Raw genomic sequence first — 22,797 nt, forward strand, 5'->3', positions numbered from 1 at the left:
GTGTCTTATAATGCCACGATTCTAAATTGACTGTTCCTTTTCTGTGCCATCTACCCTGCAAGTAGCTCTATTGATCTACCTTCAAGTTGCTGTTCCATCTGCATCATATGTTATTTAAATATGTGATTGTATTCCTGAATAGCGAGCTGGGGTGGAGGAATTTGGAATTTGGGTGGAGAGGGTGGGGGTGTGGGTGGTGGTGGGAAGAGTTATTGGGGCACAGCTGTGATTCCTTCCCAGACCTTTGCACATGATGTAAACAACAGAATTGAGAGCTTAAATGTGGGGATAAATCACAGGAGCAATTTTAAAGCCTCTTTCACCTGAGCACGGAGAATTGGAATTTTCTCTGAAATACTTGTAACATTAAGTTCTTTCACTAAGTGTATCGCAAGACTGCATTTGAAGACAGTTTTTTAAAAATTGAAAGTAAACGTTATTTAACATTTGTATCTGCGACTTAATCTTTCCTAGTGTGCAAGTAGCCCTGACATCCGTGATCCGTGCAACATGAACCCTCTGCGTGAGCCATTTGCGAAGAAGGAATGCGGAATATTATTGTGCGAGGTGTTCCAGCCCTGCCATCCAGTGGTGAGTACTGACCTAAACCATAGGATTTTTCCACTTCAACTTTTGTCCATTGTACAAGAGTGGCCTTCGGTCCAGACTAATAAGAGTTTGAATCGGACGATTACTTTTCTTAATCCATTGATGCCTATCTCCCATTTCTGATGCTTATCCCTGATTTACTCACTCCAAGAAGACAGACAAAAGTGGTGTGGGTTTCTTGTTCTTACTGAAAGGATTGAACTGTCACACTTGACAGTTATATCAGGCTATTTGATATCCATTTTATGTGCCTCTTAACTGATCAATCTCATCTACAAAATGCATTTTATGTTGATGTTGGAGTAGTCTTAAAAAAAAAGGTAATCAGACACTGTTGCATCTTTACCAATGTCCTGATGTTCACTATTGTTGGACTATTAAACACGAGCCCTGTGCTTCATACTGTTTTGGGAAATGGGAAATATCAGCCCTGAGTGTTGACTCTTGAGAGATTAGAGGTAAGATAGCCAGTCTATAGAAATGTGAGGGAGGGATGAGACAGATATTTCCTGACCTGAAATATTGACCATCCCTCCAACTCCACAGATCCTGCTTGATCTGATGAGTTTGTTTCTTTTTTCTTACTGATCAGAAGTTTGTGAGGAGGAAATTACACCAGAGAGCTGAAATTAATACTGTACAAAATAAAAGTACTGGAGAAACTCGGCAGTCCCGCAGCGTTCATAGGAGGCAAAGATGTATAACCAATGTTTTGGGCCTGAGCCCTGCATCAAGGCATGAGGAAAAAGCAGGCAGATGTCTGAATAAAAGGGTGAGGTAAGGGGGGAGGAACACCGGCCAACAGCCAAGGTGGACGTAACTAGGAGGACAGGAGAAAAAAAGCTGAGATTTGATTGGGGGAGGGGAGTAACTGTGAATGCAGAACTGGAGAAAAGGAGACTGGGGGACAGGGAGAGACTGTGGGGTGGGGGGGGGGATGTCTAACAGAAAACAGATTGATGTTAATACCACCTGGTTGTAGGGGGCCCAGACGGACTGTGAGGTGTTGTTCTTTCAATTTGCAGGTGGACTCAGTTGGCAGTGCATTAGACCGTGGACAGACAAGGAAATACAGCGGGGAATTGAAATGGGTGGCCACTGGGAGATCCCTGCTATTACAGTGGACAGAGCGAAGATGCTCAGCAGAGCGATCTCCTAGTCTGTGTCCAGTCTCTCTGATGTAGAGGAGGCCACAAATGAACCCCCTGCGGATTCACACATCAATAATTCTGTCTGGGCACCCTCCAACCAGATGGCACTATCATTGACTTCTCTGTTATGCCTCAGCCTCCTGTCTCTCCATATCCAATTGTCTTTCTTCCTCTAGCCCTGCATTCTGAGTTACTCCCTTCCCCCAATCAATTCTCTGCTTTTCTCTCCTGTCTTATCTATGGATACCTATAGCCTCTGGGCTGTTGGCCTGTGCTCTCCCCCCTGCTCCAGGCCTTCTCCCCCACCGTTTGATTCAGACGCCCACCTGCATTTTGCTCATATCTTGTCAAAGAGCTCAAGCCCAAAATATTGTTTATATACCTTTGCCTCCCTATGTATGATGCGGGACCTGCTGAGGTTCTCCAGCATGTTTGTGTATTAACTACAATCATAGCATCTGCAGACTTTCTTGTTTCACTGTTGTACAAATTAGTCTGTTTTTCTGTTTCACGAGACACATCTTGATCTTTTATCTTCAACACACAACTAATTTGGAGATTAGGATTTCTGGCTATATGGAAACTTGTATATCCAAAAATGAGAAGATGAGTTTATAAAATTAATGTTTTATTAACTAGTTTTCAGGACTTGCTGAATAATATCTTACAAAAATACTTTGTTCTATTTTCTTTTGTCAACTTTCAGATTGATGTCACCTGGTTTTATTCTAACTGCTTGTCTGATACATGTGCCTGTAACAGAGGTGGTGACTGTGAGTGTTTTTGTACCAGTGTACTTGCATATGCTCACATATGCTGTCAACATGGGGTTGCAATTGATTGGAGAACTCCCATGATCTGCCGTAAGTATTGAAACTTGATTACACACCTGCAGCAGTAAGATAACAGTACTCGAGCAGTGATACATGCCATTCAGGTCTTATTATCTCTTTAGCATGGATATCTTGAAACGGAGTCTTGTGGTCAGTGAATCTCATTCCTCCTTTATGTTTTTGCAACATGCTTCTTGTGACTGTGGGACTTTTTGGAGGAGCATGGGAAAAGCGTAATTTGCTTTCAGTGCTTCATTTAGAGTTTAGGTACAGCATATTTCCAATGAGACCAGTTACAGACCATTCTCAAATGATGAACAGGCTCTGTTTTTATAGACCCCCATAAGTTAATTTTATCGATAAATGGGAAAATACACAAAAATCACACAATTAGTATAACCTTAACTACATTGTAATAAATGACTTCAGAAGCACATAAAACCAAAAATAAGCCTTGAGTAAAACTGAAGAGCAAGTGGAAACTAGATCTGCCATTTGTAGGAACAAGCATATGTGCGTGAGTCAGAATTAATGTTATTACAGGAGCCCCACTTGTTTGGAGGGGTGTCCTTAAATTGAATGCGTGGAATCCAGAGATAGCCTAAATGTGAAATTCCTTTCCTTGAATTCTTCCACATGGTCAGTTGTGGAAACGTGTCCCCACATAAAAATTCACTGTAAACCATTACCAACTTTGGAATTGTCCCAGGTCAAATTAAAGAATTATTTAAATACAGCTTTTTAACATTGAGGTTATGCCAAAATTCTCAAAGATACAAATTTCATGCTGTACTTAAGTAAGATCCCTTCCTAAATTTCAAAATATATCTTTTCCTATTCCTTGATATGATAATAAAATGAATTGTAAAAGCACTTTGCACCGTCTGAATCTTTCATAATTTTCAACTGTACTGTTTTAAATGTATATGAATCACTTTAAGGGAAGTTGCTATTTTTGTTTTAATCTTATTTGATTAAAAAGTGAAAATTAAAGAGCTTTTGGTTGGCTCAATGCACAGTAACATTGGTTACCTGCTCCCAGGTTTTTAACCAATCTCTTCATTTGCTGAGAGAAAATGCTGAGGGTAATATAAAGGATTTAAAGATAATTAAATTTATTAGAAATTTGATTACTGTAAGTGCCAGACAGCATAACATTAATGTCTTTTTTTCATTTCAGCTTATGACTGTGAATACTATAATAAAGGTAAGAACTATTATGCCAGTTAAGCAGAACATTTGTGCATTTAGTTTTTTTAAGCAAATGTGCACTTTGCATTTACAGTGATTTTCTTTGAGTAAGGGAGTAATTGTGATGGATAGGCAATTTCTAGGAAAAATGGCAGTTTAAAAACTACAAATGTCCTTTGAAATTTTGGAATGAATAGAACTGGATTTTCAAGGTCTTTTGGCTTTACATTTAGAGAGATTCTTTAATTGTGTTATAGGCAAAGTGAAATAATTGTTCAAGTTTATTATCACATTTTTCCCCGGTATGGACAAAAGATTCTTCCATGTGTAATCAAGATAGTCAACTCTACTATCCATACAGATGTTGAAAGTAGGAGGGGCAAAAGCACAGTTACAGAAGATAGAGTCACAGTGTAAAAGATCAATCAGTAAGTAACAGGGACACCATGAGAGTCATATTGTGAAGTTCATTCAGAGTTCTGTGCATACAGGAAAAAAAATCTTAAAATACAAACCATATCCCAGTTTCACACTGTATGAGTATTTAGAGGATGAGTTTTGACAGAGAAAAACCAAGATATTTGAAAAATGTAGTGGAACATCTCTATCTGAAATTCTGTATAGTGAAGGACAGTCATTAAGACTGAGCCCCTCGAGGGGGCTGTGTTTGCAATATTTGAAAAGTTATAAGGTATAATATCTCATTATGTAGATACTTGTCCCATTTTTTTTTAAGGAAATAGATAATTCTTAATGTAAATTAGTTACTGAAAAATTGGTTTTCAAAAATTGATTCAACAAGGTAATCCTTTTAAATTGTGGTTTGGAGCAGTTTAAAAAAAATTACATTATCTTATTTGGGATGTTACAGTTGATGTAGTGGTTAGCGCAATATCGTCACAGCGCCAGCGATCGGGACTGAGGTTCAAATCCTGTGCTGTCTGTAAGGAGTTTGTATGTTCTCCCTGTGTTTTCTCTGGGGGCTTCGGTTTCCTCCCACCATTCGAAACATATTGGGGGGGGGGGGGTGTAGATTAATTGGGTTTGATTGGGCAGCATGGGCCCATAGGCTGAAATGGCCTGTTACTGTGAGATATGTCTAAATTTATTCTTTTTCCACCTTTCTCCCAGTTCAAATGTAGACAGGTACTCAATAAGACAAGATGCTTGATCTTCAACCATTCAATTTAAATAGCTGCCCATACTGCTTTGACATAACTTGTATGTAACCAACCAAAGGAGCTTTACTGATAATCAACCAAATAAAAGGGCAAAATAAAGAGGCATTGCTTACTGAAAAAAGTAGAGAAAAATCTTTGGAATTAAATGCTAATTATATTCTATGTATTCTTCAGTGAAGGAAGAGAGTTTTAAAAAGTAACTATTTATTAAATGATTATCTCTTGACTCCTTATTACAAAATTGAACCAAGTCCTTTGGTGGTGGTGGGGGTAAAGTATACAGATGTAGTTGATATTCATTATACATGAGTATTTTTTCTAAATGAAATTGAGTGAATTTTTTTTTCTGATTACAGTGCTGGGAAAGGGTCCTTACTTTTTGGTCAGTTACTTGGATGCAAGCAAAGTCATCGCAGCTAATTTGTCAAGTGGAGAGGTTTTTCCAGCTACAAGAGAAATTTCCATTGCAGGAGTAGTGACACTCTTTATGCTGACACCAGGGCTTTACTCAACTCAGCCGCATGGTAAGCAAGTCGAAGTTTGACAAACTTTGCAGTTATTCAGCAATAATCACAATATTATTTGCCAATAAATAACATTGTATCTCGCAACAGTTTGCCTCCAAAAATATCTGATCGTTGATATATCGGTGAGCAGATAATATCTTTGGTGTTAAAAAATACTAAATAGATTATTCTCTAACCAATTCTCACTTGGAAACATTGCAATCTAATCTGAATTTCATATTTTTCACATTCAACATAAAGCTACTAAAGCATCATTAGGGTAACCGATTTAAATAAAAAAAAATATATATATACTTTATTTTTGCTATTTTAGATGCCTTTTGAAAGTCCATATTGAAAAATATAAAAAATAGGATACATCTGTAATAAATCCTTAAAAGTGAGGTCACACTGATGGATAATTAGTTGATTGTCATATACGTTGTGCAATGTACACATGCACACAAAAATCTCGCGAGCTGCAGCCGAACAGTTACATAAGATACACCAAGAAAAATAGTGTACATTAAATAGAAAGAGATAATAAATACTGCACAAAAAAAACAGACAGGTAATATTCATAGTTAACATAGCGCAAAAACAAAAGTGGTGTTAACAGTTATGCAGACATACTTTTTTCGGTGTCAGAACAGTTCATGATTAGTCTAGCGAGGGAGGTTCAAGAGCCTAATAACTGTTGGAAAAAAGCTATCTGAACGAGGCAGTGAGAAAAGTAGTGTAACAAAATTTCCCTGCAGTTTGCTCCATTGATCTTTATACAGCATCTTCATCTTTTACTGAAAAAAAAGGCATAGATTCACATATAAATTTGAATGTACTGCTTTAATATTAGTGCAGATGGAAAACATTTGAATAATCCTCACCTTGAGAATGCTTGTGTCGAAGTGCAGTCTTAGACCTTCGTGTTTCTGGAGATTTAACGTAAATCTAAAAGTACAAAAATAATTTTAGCAGTTTGAAATTCCTATCGTGACCAGGCCAATATTTTTTTTTAAAGAGCACATGAGGCTTACAAAGGAAATGATGTCAATTAAAACCTGTATCTTGGGGTTCAGTAATTATATTTCACTTGTGCTGTTCTATTTTTTTTTTGTTGCAGCAATAAAGTGATCATTTATAAATATTTGATCACAGTGTGATTAATATTTTTAAAAAATATTTGTTTACAACAGATGCATCATTAGTTTCCTTGGAAGTGGCTGACAAACCAAATTATTTTCTTAAGACTGGACTTGATGGGGACCTGCACCTCAGTAAATGGGAATTCAATACAACTTTTCAGAAAGAGGCAACATTTAAATTCCACAAGGATGCGTGGGTGTTGGGATACAATGCCTTTGAATCTTACATGAATCCTGGATTCTTCGTTCATCTCGCAAGTTCTATTCTCCATCTGTGGAAATACAATCACTCGGAGGGTTTCAGACATGCTACACTCTTTCAGCTTGTCGGTGAGCAAATAATATCTTTGGTTTTAAAAAATACTAAATAGATGATTCTCACTTGGAAACATTGCAATCTAATCTGAATTGACAGGAAATGTTATTTTGTTTCTAGTCAGCTAATTTACAAACACTGGATAGATCTGAGCTCTAAAAGAGCAGAACTGTAAAGGAGGAATGCGAACACAAATGTCACATGGCCAGAATTTGGAACAGATCTCCCTGTATATGTATGCAACAACATTCCAGGTCTACCTTGCCTGTCTCATGGATAGCAGCCTCAGGGTTAAGTTACTGGTCCGTTGTCCAGAATCCTTAACTCTTCTGGATACATGAATTTGAACCTGATCATAAAAGCCAAGGAGTTGAAATTCAATTCATTAAATAAAAGAGTGGATTATAAAATAGCTCATTAGAAATGGTGATTTTGAGACAACAAGTTTGCTGACCACTCCAACTGTTCAGTATCAGCCTTCAATAAAACCGAAATAGCAATCGGCTATTTAGCTCAATGTCCCTGGGCCACAGAAAAATTGTAGCTGATCTTTTTTTTATCTCCATTCCACTTTCCTGCAGAACCTTCTTTCTCCTTGATTCACTCTGACCCAAAAATACATTAATGCTTCTCTGCCTTGAATATACTCAATAGTAAACTCACTAGTTTACCAGTGGTTGAACCAGCTTAGTCCTCTTGGTTTGACAATTACAAAGATTCACAGCCACGGATGAAGGACATTTTTCAAGTTTTAGTGTTTTTGTGAGACCGTATACCTGGTTTATTCAAAACACCTGAGCTAGGATAAATGGCATTCCTGTATCTATCCTTGGATATTTCGTTTTTCATTCTTCTCAACTGCTTATCTTTCCTCATCATTTAAACCAGTGGTTCTCAAACTTTTCTTTCCACTCATATACCACTTCCCTATGCCATAGATGCTCTGTGATTAGTAAAGAATTGCTTAAGGTGGTATGTGGGTGGAAAGAAAAAGTTTGAAAACCATTGTTTTAATCGTACTTCATTGACTTGTTATGTGCACGGTTTCATAACTCCAAAGGAAATGGACCAACGACAATTTTTCTCAAGTAAAATATTTCAGTAATAAATGGGTCTAGAGCAGTGATTCTCAGCCTTCCCTTTTCACTCACATACCACCTTAAACAATCTCTTACTAATCACAGAGCACTTGTGGCATAAGGATTACTTAAAGTGGTATGTGAGGGGAAAGAAAAACATTGAGAACCACTGATTTAAATCCTCTGCCATCTCAGGAACAAGGCTGGTGATCCATCATGTGATTCCTTTATTGTAAGTCTATCTTTTAAGTAGGGAGGCTCCACCTGTGCACAATATTCCAGGTGAAATCTCACCTGTGCACAATATTCCAGGTGAAATCTCACCTGTGCACAATATTCCAGGTGAAATCTCACCTGTGCACAATATTCCAGGTGAAATCTCACCTGGGTCTTATTATTCTTCAGTCAATTAATGGTAAAATATTATTTGCCCCATAATTATGTGCTGTGATTCTTTTAGGAAGACACCCAGACCTCTCTGAATGCTAACTTCTTTCAAGATCTTAAAAAAACTGCTTTCCATTTTTTCTAAAATTTTGTACATTGCATTTCATCTACCATACCATTACCATTTCTTTAGCCAGAAATTGGATTAGATTGTTGTGGAGTTAAAGGAAAAAGTCTGCAGATAGTGAGGTCAAGTAAGTCATGTTGCATCCAGCTTATTGTGCATGGTCCCTTCAACAGGTATATTGTTTAGGAGTGGCATAACAACATGGGTTTAAGGGGATCTATTATGGTGTAATGTTCCATATGAAATGTCTGTGACTCCTCACACTGGCACAGTTTTGTTACCAGTAAACTTGATTGCATTTGTAAATAGATTGTTTCACACAAATCTGCTTGCAATACTGATCTTTGCACTATTCACAGCCTCTCCACTTGAAAATGATATGCTAATGTAAATATTTTTGGATAACCAATCTGCACTTATAAATGAATGTAATCTCTTGTATGCTGATATTGTTCGCTTTTTTTGAGTGTGTGCAGGAATTTATAGGAGGCCTTCTGAAGGTTTAAATACATCATATCAACTGATTTCACACCTCCTCTCCCTCCTTGTCTAATCTGCTAGTAGCAACCTCAAAAGAAAATACTGATAACGTCAAGCATAAAGAAATCCACATTGACGAAGCCTGATTCTTTTGTCACTTAAAATATGGATGTTGCAGTGGCCCAGAATTTTTTTCAGTCACAGCATTTAGTAAATTATATTTGCATAAAGTGACATTTGCTGAATGAGGCAGCATCACCAAATTGAAACTGGCAAAAATTACCTTTCTATTTGATGGCATTTGTTAGGGACAATAATTGGCTGGAGCTCTCTTTAGTTCAAAAATGTGGAGAGGAATTTAATATCCACCTGAACTGCCAATGTTGCAGTGAGCAGACAGATTTTTATTAAAATGCTGGATTTTTTTCAGGATTCTTATTTTGGGGGAGGTTAAATTAGATGTTCAGAGTTTGGAGTGTGAGATAATGGGGCGGTTGGCATAACAGTTGGTGCAACACCTTTACAGCACCAGCAATTGGGACCAGATCTGGGTTCGAATCCCGTGCTGTCTGTAAAGAGTTTATAAGTTCTCCCCATGTCAACTTGGGTTTTCTATGGGGGCTCCAGTTTCCTCCCACCCTTCAAATATGTACCAAGGTGTAGATTAATGGGGTGTAAATTAGGCGGCACGGACTCGTAGGGCTGAATTGGCCTGTTACAGTGCTGTATGTCTAAATTTTAAAAAAATTAAAATTAAATTAAAATCTGATGATAATTGTTTTTAAAAATAAGCCCTTCTTGAACTGAGAATTTCACCATAACAAATGCACAAGCAGAAAACATTTATCATTTAGGATTACCATTGTAGTGGTTCTAGGAAAGGACTTGCAGGCCAAATTTTGGACCACATTGAGTTTTTTAAAAAATTCATGATACTAGCAAGATGACTCAGTTGTAGATTGATTTTAATATAGAAAATTTGTGTTTTTGGGGGGGAAATGTGGCCTAATCACGTCTTCAATCACATATTTGCTTAGATTTTAATAGGTGGAGTGACTGGCTGTAAAACCATTTGAATCTTTAAATAATCTGTTGTCCTTAAAATGAGAGAAAAAGCATGTGGAAATTTACTGCAAGTACCATTCCTTGCATAATCTTTTTAAAGTGCAGGGATATTCCTCTCAAAGCTCGTTATGTTAAAAAAAATCTATCCTATTCCAATGGAAAACTGAAACAATTTACCTCAGCTATTGGATCAGATCGAATGATCAAGAAGCATTTCATTAATCATTGCATACAAGGATTCAAGTTTCAGCATTCTTATAAGCAATGCACTATTGCACTTAGTTCACTCCCAGCACACTTTCTTGGGCACAGTCAGAGCCTAACATGCTGAGGCAGGGTAATTGCATGTTCTAAAAATATAGTACCATTTGTTTAGGTTAATGGAAAAGTTATACCAGCTACAGAGCGCAAAGGCAAAGGCAGATTAAGTTTCATGCTGACGGTTGTACATGCCTTGCATATTAGATCAGAGATCATATCCAACTTGGGAATCAAGATTCAGAAAAGACTGAAGTAAAATGAACAGAATAATAGGCAAATATTCAATGGGCTAAAACTCTTCACTTTCTATCTCATGTGGAACAAAAAATAATTGATAGAATTTATGTATTTTTAAATTTAATTTTAATTCAACGACTCTCCCTTCTTTGGATGGAAAGATTTTTTACAGCTTTCCACAGCTCCATCACCTGTATTTATCATGGGCAGTTTGACCAGGTGCAGGATGGAGAAAGTGTGTCGCTAATGAAGGGATATAGTTGGGAAGAGAAGATCCTTGCACAGCTGACTGTCATTGTGAATTTATTTTTCCATTAATGCAAGGTATTGTACTGGTTGTCAGAATGTTAACTTGGGAAATGTAATCTCAAAATCAAAGGGAAATAAATTGCAAGTTTTTGAAAATTTTAATTAAGCTAGTTCTGAAACTGGATAATGTATCTAAAAGAGGATATAAGAATAGTTTGTGGGAGCTAATGATAAAAGATGGTAATAGAAACAATATAAGAATTGGAAAACATTAATACAGTCTCTCTTTCGCACATTAACTGCTGCCTGTATTTCTCACAGTTACTGCTTCTGCTGCCTGCAGCTTGATGGTATAAATAGTAGACAGAATTAATGAAAACCTTTACTTCTTCCTATCACAATGTGGATATCAAAGTACTTTATTGAATTAGTAATCTCTACATTTTTTGTGTTTCTTAATATGAGAAATTTAATGGAAGTGAAGCTGTGAACCTCCACCACTGTGTCATTGGCATGAATCTTATTTCTTGACTCTTGACATTTCACTTTCTGGATTAAAAAAAAATGTGTACTTGCACAAGCCATCATGGGATAGAAACAGAATTGCTGAAAGAACTCAGCCAGTCAAGAAGCATCTGTGGAAAGAGAAGCCACTTGAAATTTCAGCTCAAAGACCCTTCATCAAAACAGAGAAAAAAAGGTAACTTGGTCTAAGTAGCAGAGGAAGAAGGGAAGGCAGTGGATGTCATAAATTGAAATGACAGTTAAACCCTGTTGTCTGTTACAAATGTGAAGTCTCGGTGATTTGTATATTCTGGCTGAATGGGACATACTGAACCATACATACAGAATGAAAAGTTGCAAGGAACGAAAGGAGGGGAACAAAAGTAATTGAAAGCCCAACATTAAATCCTGACATAAGCAAGTTATTTGAAGTTAGAGAATTCACTATTGAGTCTTGGAGAATGCAACAATCCCAGATGAATTATTTAGCTTGAAAGTGATCTGTTTTTACAAAGTGAAGGCTCCAGGCAACTATCCGGTGCAGAAGCAAAGACCTTTGAACCGGTGCTGTTGGGCAGTGTAAGGCTACAAAATTATTTATTTTCTATGTTTTAATTAAAATATATTAATTTTGATGTGATATTTTGAGTGTTATGATTACAGCTGAAGGTGGGTTCATCATAGAAAATAACTTTAAATGTGTAGTCCTTCATGTGAGTCACCTGATTTTAAATCACTGAAACTATGTGAAATTGTAATTCCAATACACACCTGCTTTAAAAAAAATTAGTAAATGAAAAAATATTTAATGAATGCCTGCTGATGCCAGTATGTCTAATCCAAGCCACCCACAGATGAACCTCTTCTGCACTCTCTCCAGTGCTCTCAACATCCGAATGTAATGTGACGACCAGAACTACACACAATTCTCCAAAGTTTTATGCAACTGTAACATGTCTTTGGAACTGTTACATTCATGTCCTGATCATTTAATATCACCCTATCTACTCCCACTTCCAGGCCACAATAAACTTGTTCCCTAAGTTCCCTCTGAACATCAATGCTTCAAGAGATTCTGCATCACTAGTCATGCATTGGCTGTGTCTGAATCTTGAATAAAATATTAAAAGGTAGCTAATAACAATATCACCAAAACTTTCAATTTTTCTTACATGTTAAATTTAATGATTTCCCCTTGTCTTGATACAAAATCGACATCTGTTTTAAATAGTGCCTTAAAATTCAAATGAAAGTTTTCATAGTACTATTGAATGTAAGAATTTTAACTTAGAGCACCTGGGAAAGAAATCTAATGGCTGCTATTTATTTTCACGTAGGCCTGGTTATAAAATTAACTACCACTCCCCCTGGGATGTTAGGTAGTATACTTGTACACCAAAACACTATTTCTTGCTGGCTTGTTCTGCAATGCAGGTTTGCATTGATATACTTGAGTGTTTAAAATCAGATTTAAAATGTTAATGCAAATATTTTGTCTACAGAACAGAAACAAAAGTTAAGCTAACTTTTTCTTTAGCTTGATTGAATCTGCTTCTAAATGAGGAAAGCTAGCAAATGCCACAGTCACTGGCTGATACCTTTGAACGTGGGAAGTCCTGTATTTAGCATTATTTATCATTAGTCAGTTGGTGATGTGTTTTCCTTTGAAATTGGAAAAAAAAGTATGTACATAATTACTAATGCATAAACTGTTAACTTTTATAATCTATATTTCATTCTGGGATCTTTTAAGATATTTTGTTGAAGCATTGTCTGACACATATTATTTTATTCAGATGAGCTATTTGGTGAAAAAAGCCAAAGCTTTTCCCCCTCCTTAATTGTCCCCAATTGGTGGTGTCAGTTTATCACTTTGCACAATCGCAACGTATCATTTTGAAAGTTTTTCTGAGCGAGTGTCAATACTTAATAATGCTGATTGAATGGCAACATATAACCAAGTCAGGATAATGTATGTCATCGCGTTTCATAGGTTGTACGATATAGAAATGGGCCCAGTGCTTCTATGCTGACCATTGTGTCTGTTTACTATACCAACTTGCTTGCATTTATTCTTTATTCCTCTATGCCTTACTCATTCAATACCTGTCAAAATGCTTTTTACATGTTTCAATTTAATTCCACCACCTTCTTTGGGCACTAATTCGAGTTATCAAAGATCTTTCTCACTCCTGTGATCTCCTTGAAATATTTCCCCTCTCACATTTTACACCCAAGCTTGCTAGTTTTAGGCCCCTCTACCATGGGAAACATATACCAGTTACCTGACCTATCGATGGCTCTCTGAATTTTAAGTAGGACTAGCATGGCACCTCTCGGCCTTTTTTCCAGGAAAAACAAACCCATTCTGTCATGATAACTCAACCCCATCAATGTAGGCGACATCTTTGTGAATCTTTTCTGCATCCTCTCAAGCTTTGTCACATTTCTCCTCTGGTGTCTGTAGAGCTCGTCGAAAGAATCAAATACTTGTTGATCCAAACCAAGGCTTTTATTAGCAAAAGACAGGAGCTCTTCACAGGTGGCCGACCAGTCCGGAATGATCCGACCTGGGTAGGGACACAACCCTTTAAGGCCCAGACAGTAGGCGTGGCTTTGCTCTCAGCCAATCGCTGTAAGCACAGTCTAGATACAGTAACTATATACACTATGTACATTGGTGATAGATCTGTACTATCACAATGTCGTGACAGAATTGTTCACAAACTCCCAAGTGTATGTTTTGTACAACTGTAAAACGATGTCCCAACGATTGTATTCAATAAATGCAAGGTTCTTAAACAACATTCTTTGTTGTCCCCGATATCACCAATGTTGCTGCCATTTGCAAGTTTCCTCATCACGTTACATCCATTCTCAAGTCGAAAACTGGCAGAGGACCAAGCATCAATTCCTGGTCATAGAGCTTCGATCTGAAAAACACCACACTTTGCCTCCTTCCACCAAGTTAATTCTGTATCCAATTTGCTAACTCACCCCACATTTGATGTTCTAACGTTCAGGACTCGATGACCATCTGGGACTTTGTGAAAGGCCTTTCTAAAGTCTACGCAGACGATGTTTGACACCCTGACCTCACCAATTCTCTTGATCACCTCTTCAAAAATCAACTCGTCTAATATGTGAGCCAGTGGCAGCCCGCTGTGACATCGATCAAGCCAGCGCTCTGGGTGGCAAGCGCAACCGAAGGCCAGCACCCCGCGCAATGGCACTGGCTCCAACAAGCGAACCAGCGGGTGAACGGCAAGGGCAGCTTAAAGACCAACAACCCCCAAAATGGCGCTGGCCTTGCTTTGCAGCCAACAGACAGGTACAGCACATGGGGAAGAAGGGCATTGTTATGCAGGAAAGTACCCACATGCGGGAAACTTACTTTTGTTATGCATGTTGTGATGTCAGCCAAAGGGGGGCCTTGGCAGGAACAGGTGCAAATATAAAAGTTGGGCCTGAACTCCAATAAAACAGAGCGCTTAACCTGACTACACTACGTCTGTGTCTTCTTTTGAGTAGCGCGCGGCTACAGTTGGTTACCATTATGGTTTAGAAGGGATCTAAACCCAGCGATGAGCAAACAGGCAGCAGCCATCGTGGTCGCTCTCAAGCTGCCGACCTTCTGGACGAATCAAACGCGCATATGGTTTGACTAGGCTGAGGCACAGTTCCAGATCCAGCAGATCACAGCAGAATCTACCCAGTACTACCACGTGGACCAGGATGCATCAGGCCAGGTGGCCAACTTCATCCAGGAGCTCCCATTGGAAGGCACCACCTTCAAGAACTTGCTGATGGAGACCTTTGGACTCTCACGACATGAGAGAGGGGCACGCCAGCTCCACCTGGACGGGCTAGGGAACAGGCCTTCATGAACGAGATGCTGGCCCTCCTGGGCAAACACGAGCTCTGCATCATTTTGAGCAGGCATTCCTGGAGCAACTGCCCAAAGACATCCAACTGCTCCTGGTTGATGTGGATTTCAGTGACCCCTGGAAAGTCACAGCATGAGTGGTCGTTCTGTGGAAACAGAAGAGAGAGAGAGAGAGTGCTTGGCGTCTGTGGGGCTCATCACTAAACCCCACAGCCAAACCCATGCAGAGGCACCAAGAGAACAGCAGAGCCCCAGGGGAGGTGATTCCAATGACCAGCGGTGTTTCTACCACCAAAGTGGGGTGCCAGAGCCCACTGGTGCAGGCCACTGTGCATGTTTTGGGGAAATGCCGGGGCCAGCCGTTGCTAATGGCCCCGACGTCTGGCCACCAAGACAGCCTCCTATACAATTGGGACTGCCAGTCCAGACAACGCTTCCTTATGGACAGAGGAGCAGAGGTCAGCATCCTACCCCCATCGGGGTAGGACACCAGGAACAGGCTGTCAGGCCCCACGCTGAGGGCTGCCCACAGCAGCATGATTTGAACCTACAAGACCCATCTGCAGTTGGGAGGAAGCCTCTTCTCGTGGGTGTTCATGCTGGCCGCAGTAGAACAACCACAGTAGAACAGCCACTCCTCAGGGCATACATCCTGCGTGCCCACAGCCTACTAGTGGACCTCAAGGGAAAGAGATTGGTCCATGTCAAGACTTTTCAAACCTTCCCCCTCAAAGATGCCAGGCTCCCAGCAGTCCTTACAGGAATTGGACAATGAGTACGCCAGGGTCCTGGCCGAGTTCCCTGCAGTGCTCACCCCTCAAATTCACCACGGTGATGCCCCAACATGGAGTACAGCACCACATCCTGACCCAGGGCCCACCAGTCCACGCAAGGGGAAGATGCCTTCCTCTGGAAATGCTCCAGCTGGTGAAGGAATTTAGGAAGCTGAAGGACCTTGACATCATGCGACTTCTCCCCTGCACATGGCAACTGGGGGCTGGAGACCATGCGGCGACTACCACCGGCTCAACAAGGCCACAACACTGGATCAGTACCCAGTGCTGCACCCCAGGACTTCATGGCTAACCTGCACAGGGCAAGGATCTTCTCTAAGATGGACCTCATGCAGGGGTATCATCAAATCCTGGTATACCCCGATGATATCTCCAAGACCGCCATCATCATCCCATTCAGCCTCTTCGAATTCCTCCGAATGCCGTTCGGGCAAAAAGAATGCTGCACAGACCTTTCAGCAACTCATGGACACTGTGGGCCGAGACCTGGATGGCACCTTCATGTACCTGGATGACATCCTGGTGGTGAGCAGGAACTAACAAGAGCATATGGCGCACCTCCGCAACCTCTGCACCTGACTGAGTGAGTTCAGACTGATGATCAACCCAGCCAAATGCCAGTTCAGATTGGAGGCCATCGACTTCCTGAGCCACTAGATAACCAGGAAAGGAGCCACACCGCTACCCAGTAAAGTTGAGCCCATCCGGAAGTTCCCCAGACCCAACATGACCAAGGGTCTACAGGTGTTCGTGGGGATGATCAATTTCTATTATAGGTTCATCCCCTCAGCTGCCGGATCATGTGGCCCTTGTTCACCCAGATGGCAGGCAAGGCGAAGGACATCACCTGGGACAAGGAGTCAGCGGAAGCCTTCGTAAAGGCCAAGGAAGCCTTGGCGGATGCCACTCTCCTGGCACATCCCAGGGAAGCCTCTCCAAAGGTTCTGACAGTGGATGCCTCAGGAACAGAGACCGGCGGAGTTCTGGAGCAGCAGATCGAAGTAAGTTGGTGGCCGCTGGCATGCTTCTGAAAACATCTGTGGCCTCGAGAACTGAAGTACAGCACTTTCAACAGAGAGCTACTGGCGCTGTACTTAGCCATCTGCCATTTCAGATACTTCATAGAGGGAAGGTCCTTCACGGATTTCACAGATCACAAGTCCCTGACTTACACCTTGGCTAAGATCTCAGACCCCCGGTCAGCCCACCAGCAATGATACTTACATTTCGGAATATACCACAGATGTAAGACACATCTCTGGCAAGGAGAATGTGGTGGCTGACGCACTTTCTAGGCAAACTATCTACACACTATCGAGGGGAGTGGACCTCATGGCACTGGCGGAGGTGCAGCAGAAAGACTAGGAGATGTTCCAATATAGGACTGCCATATCAGGACTGCAGCTCTAGGACATCCCAGTCAGGTCAGACCCAGCATCCTGGTGGCTTGGAGACAACAGGTTTTCGACTCTATCCACAGACTGGCTCAACCATCCATCAGGACCTTGGTCCGGCTGGTGGCCAGGAAATATGTGTGGCATGGATTGCAGAAACAAGTCAGTGGATGGGCAAAGGTGTGCACACATTGCCAAACAATCAAGGTTCAGCAGCGCACCAAGACCCCACCCCAGCACTTCGAGCCTGCAGAACATGTTGTGGACATGTCTGCTTCTGGCTACTTGGTGAAGCAGTTGACCATCATGAACAGATGGCGGAAACCCTGTGATACTGGCAAGAGTCCTACTATGTCCATGTGGTGAATCGACTGAGTGCACCAGGTCCAGGTGTGTTTGCTTCAGCCTGTCTGGTGAAGACCTCCGTCTTGCCTCTGACCTCCAGCTCAAATGTGGTCCCACTGTTGCGGATGACCTGGAACAGACCCTCGTATGGCTTCTGAAGCTGTGGACGATGTGGACACCTGCAAATGAAAATATACTCAGAGTCCTGCAGGTCTTTGGGTATGTTGGTGCTCGCGTGTCCGTGCCTGGAAGGTGGAATCGGGGCCAGGTTGCTGACTCGTTCCCTTAGTCTTCTGAGGAATGCTGCAGAGTCGTCCAGCTGTGCACCTGGGGATGATAGTGGAGCTCTGTACATGAGTTCAACCAAAAAGGTGTTGAGGTCCTCCTTGGGTGTCTTCACCACAGGCAGGCTGAATCTGACACACCTGGACCTGGTGCACCCGGTCGATTCACCAGCACCATGCTGAAGAGGTAGGCCACCAAATGCTGCTAAGAATTTGCCTCCGGGCACAAAGGACAATAACAAGGACAATACCCCCATTTCTGGGGAATGGGGGGTTAAGTGGCGGCCTGCCGCTGCAGCATTCAAGCTAGCACTCCGAGCAGCAACCACAAACAAAGGCCAACAGCAGCACCGCGAACCGGCAGGTGAACGGCAAGGGCAGCTTAAAGACCAGTGACCTTAAAATAGCACTGGCTTTGCTGCGCAGCGAACAGACAGGGACAGCACATGGGGAAGAAGAGCATTGTTATGCAGGAAAGAACCCGGTGCAGGAAACCCGCTTTTGTTATGCATGTTGTGACGTTAGCCAAGGGGGACCATTGGCGGGAACAGTGCAAGTATAAATGTCGGGCTTGAGCCCTAATAAAACTGAGAGCTTAACCTGACTAGACCACGTCTGTGTGTCTTGTTTCAAGTAGCACGCAGCTACAAGCCATGATTTCCCAAGCAGAGAGTTATTCTGACTATTCCTAGTTCTTCCTCACCTTTTGTATTACAAGCAAATCTTGTCCCTCAGAATCCCTTTCAATAACTTTCCCACTTTTGATGTAAGCCTGTGGATGCCTGGTTTATTCCTATTACCTTTCCAAGGAAAAAGCAAACAGTAGCTGTCTTTCAGTTGTCCAGCATCTCACCAAAATCTCTGCCAGGACTGCAGCCTCGTTCCCAAATCAGTTCAAGCTTCTTGGAGCATGCAGATGTACTTGATTTGTGTGTTGTTGATGGAACTGCTTTGGGGACATTAGTTACTTATTTCCCTGGGATACTCCACCTCCTGAACTCCTCAGAAAGCTAAAAGATGACTAGTCCAGTTAAGTTTTGATCAATTATTTCATTTGGTGGTGGCGAAGAAGGACCTGGTGATTGTAATGCACTGGTGCCTTCACGGACTCTTTCTTGTTGGGAAATGTCCAATGCCTAGGAGATGTCGTCTGAACATTAGTACCACTTATTGTTCATGGCTGAATGTGGCCTAGGTTTGCATGCAAAGACTACTTTATTATTTGATGAGCTACAAATTGAATTAAATATTCTGAATTATAAACAATACCTCTTAATGGCCTATACAGAGAAAATTATTATTGATGCTATAGTGGTGATCATTGATCCCAGGACACAATCTTGAGAAATTACTGCAGCAATAGTTGGCCTCAAACAGTCATTACTGTCCTCTTTTAGGCTGTTTGCCATTCCCTTTAATTTTGCTACTCTTGAAGCATTGTCATTATGTCAGTGAGAGTGACACTCACTTCATTTCTGCAATCCAGCTCTTTTGACGTATTTGGGCTCAAATTGTCTTGAAATCTGAATTGGATCATCTTGGTGAAACCCAAACAGAGCAAGTCCATTTCTTAGTGTGTAAGAGTGCTACTTGGCTGTGCTGATAATATTGTCCTTTACTCTGCTGTAATCCATGATTTCAATGTTTGATTAATTTTTGCTTGAGGATACGGAGGACAAGGAAGGCTCCTAAAAGACCCTGGGCATTGAAGGCTTCCTCATTGTGGGGCTCGGGTTGATGATGGTTTGAACTGAACTGGAGTTTTGTGTGACTGCAGAAGCGAATCCCGTAAACACTCGGTGACTTGGGGTGGAGGGGGTGGGGAGGGAGACTCTTTCTCCATCTGTATGGGGCTCTGGGCAATGTTAATGGTCAATTTTTGTCTGTACTTATGGCAGACTAAAGATAATTGGATGTAAAATTACATTTCTGTTTTTTACATGACAATAAATAGTATCTCATATATAAATAGGCTCCAACACTGCTGCCTGCTGATTTGAATGTGTTCACCATTGAACCAACCCAAATAACGTTACCAAGTGATCAATCTCCTGCATGACATGCATTACTTTGCCAGGTTTTGGTACTAGAACTAGCACTAAAAGTAATTCATGTATAAAAACCACAATTTCTGGCATTAGTTTTGACAAGTTTTGGCAAATTGCACTGTATACAATTGAACAGAAAGACCAAGCTCATGATTTCAAAAGTAAGTTTTGTGGATGTTCTTGGAAAAGATTTAACAGATAGAGTAATGTCTTGTGTTTTTAGATTGTTTACTATTTGACAGCGAGTATATATTTAATGTTAAGGTACTATCCCACAGCAACATAGTAAAAACATTTTGTCAGTGGAACAGATCTGCAAACAAGGGCCCGTTTCCATGCTGTATAATACCATAACTCTCACTCTACAGCAGATGGCAGCATTTGTGTTCTAATCATATGAATGCATGTGTTTGATCATCTCCCTGAACTTTGGTGCACACAGTAAACATTATGGGATGGAACACCATGACCAGGCTTGGTTGCACTGATTGATTTTGAAAATTGAGCACCAGCCAAGCCGACCTACTGTGCCTGAGATTCACTTGTGGGCCAGCCTTGGGTGGCATTTCCCAAGGCTCTCCCTCAAAAATACATTCTCAACATGAAATTAATGGAAACCAATAAAAAGAAGTAAACCAATTAATCAAGTTATATCATTCACCTGCAACCGTGTTTTTTTAAAATCCAGGTTGAATGCCTCCTTTCAGAGCAATGTGGCTGTGCGTATGCCAATCATGGAAGTGTATCAGGCCTCTCTGCCCATTGTGTCTTTGCTGGATGTGGTGGTGAATCTAGTGTCACAGTAAAAGGTTGGACACATTGGCATCTGACTTCACTGTAAAGTTGGTGACCAGAGAATAGTCAGTGGTTCTCCAACAAACTGCGAGTTAAGGCTCAGTATGATCAGGCTATTTATTAAGATATGGTTTGAGGCTACATTTCATTTAAGAAATGATATATTTGTCCTGTGGTTTTGTGCTCATAAGACTATTAAAAGTAATTTTAGCACTTGGAATAACAATCTCTAAGAATGAGCTTTTTTTTATGTTAACCTTTGTTTTAAAACTGCATTTCCTCAAATGAACAAGCTGTTTCATGAAAACAATAATCAGATATAAAAGAACATCTAATGATGTTTTTGTGGCATGTCGCAAAGTCTCCTATTTACTTTCCCTTCCTTCTCCCACCTCTGAAGAAATTCCCCCTAATGTTCTCCCTCAACTTCCATTTCACGCTTAACCCATGTTCTCTGGTTTGTATCTCACCTAACCTTAGTGGGAAAAGCCTACTTGCATTTACTCCATCTATACCCATCATAATTTTGTATCCCTCCATCAAATCTCCCCTCATTCCTCTACGCACCAGGGAATAAAGTCCTAACCTGTTTAACCTTTCACTGTAATTCAGTTCTTCAAGCCCAGCAACATCGTAGTAAATCTTCTCTGCATTATTTCAATTTTATTGATATCTTTCCTGTAGTTAGATGACCAGAAATACACACAATACTCCAAATTTGGCCTCCCCAATGTCTTATACCAGGCATTTTCAACCCTTTTTTGGCTATGGCCTCTTTAGAACTCTGCTCAAAATTTATGGACCCACTTCTGTGAAAATTGGCCTCACCAATGTCTTGTACAAATTTACAATAAAAAAAATCCTCTACTCAATACATTGGATTATGAAGGCCAATGAGCCAAAAGCTCTCTTTACGACCCTATCAACCTGTGACACCACTTTCAGGGATTATGTACCTGTACTCCTTTGTTCTACCACACTCCTCAGAGCCCTATTGTTTAATGCCTCACACTTTTCTGCATTCAATTCCATCTGCCATTTTGCAGCCCATTTACCAGGTGGTTCAGATCTCTCTACAAGCTTTGAAAGCTTTCCTCACTGTCCAGTACACCTCCAATTTTTGTGTCATTTGCAAACTTGCTGATTTAATTTATCATCTAGAATCTGGATCATTGATATAGATGACAAATAACAATGGACCCAGCGGTGATCCTTGGGGCATACCCCAGGCATCCAATCAGAGAAGAAATCCACTACCACTCTGGCTTTTCCCACAAAGCCAGTGTCAAATTCAGTTTTCTATATTACCAGGAATTCCAAGTGACTGGACCTCCCGTGTGGGACCTTGTTTAAGGGCTTTAGTCCATAGAGACAACATCCATAGCCTTTCCTTCATCAACTTTCCTAGTAACCTCAAAAAACTATATAAAATTTGTTAACCATAGCCTACCATGTACAAAACCATGTTGACTATCCCTAATCAGTCCAAATATTCATATCTGATCTCTAAGAACAATAATTTACTAACTACTGATGATGTCAGTAACACTGACCTACAATTTCCAATTTTGGAGTCTTTTTTTAAACAACAGAATTATCCTCTGGCTATCTGTCTGCCAGGATCCCTGCAATTTTTGCACTAGCCTCCCTCAAGATCCAAGGGAATACCCTGGAGATTTATCCGCCTTCATTCATTTTCAGACAATAAGCACCTTCTCCTCTTTCACCTTTCATGACCTTGCTGCTTGTTTAACTTGCTTTCAGACACTGAGTAAATACAGAAGCAAATAAACCCAATTCAGATCACCCCCATCTCTTCTGGCTCTAGACATAGCTGGCCATTCTGATCTTCAAGAGGACCAATTTTTGTTCCTTACTATAATTTTGCTCTGAATGTACCTTTAGAAGCTATTAGGATTTTCCTAAATCTTGT

At 40.7% G+C, this 22,797-nt stretch overlaps 1 protein-coding gene across 1 annotated transcript in view; it reads left to right on the top strand.

The window, feature by feature from the left end:
- Nucleotides 1–22,797, top strand: part of otog (otogelin) — a 190,090-nt gene that overhangs the window by 92,930 nt on the left and 74,363 nt on the right. Inside the window, exons 29-33 of the mRNA XM_069922075.1 lie at nt 475–591; nt 2,467–2,623; nt 3,774–3,800; nt 5,322–5,489; nt 6,665–6,943. Coding sequence (XP_069778176.1) covers nt 475–591; nt 2,467–2,623; nt 3,774–3,800; nt 5,322–5,489; nt 6,665–6,943 — 748 coding nt within the window. The remainder of the gene's footprint in view (nt 1–474; nt 592–2,466; nt 2,624–3,773; nt 3,801–5,321; nt 5,490–6,664; nt 6,944–22,797) is intronic.

The sequence above is a fragment of the Narcine bancroftii genome, chromosome 1 (assembly GCF_036971445.1).
Source record: "Narcine bancroftii isolate sNarBan1 chromosome 1, sNarBan1.hap1, whole genome shotgun sequence".
Classification (NCBI taxonomy): domain Eukaryota; kingdom Metazoa; phylum Chordata; class Chondrichthyes; order Torpediniformes; family Narcinidae; genus Narcine; species Narcine bancroftii.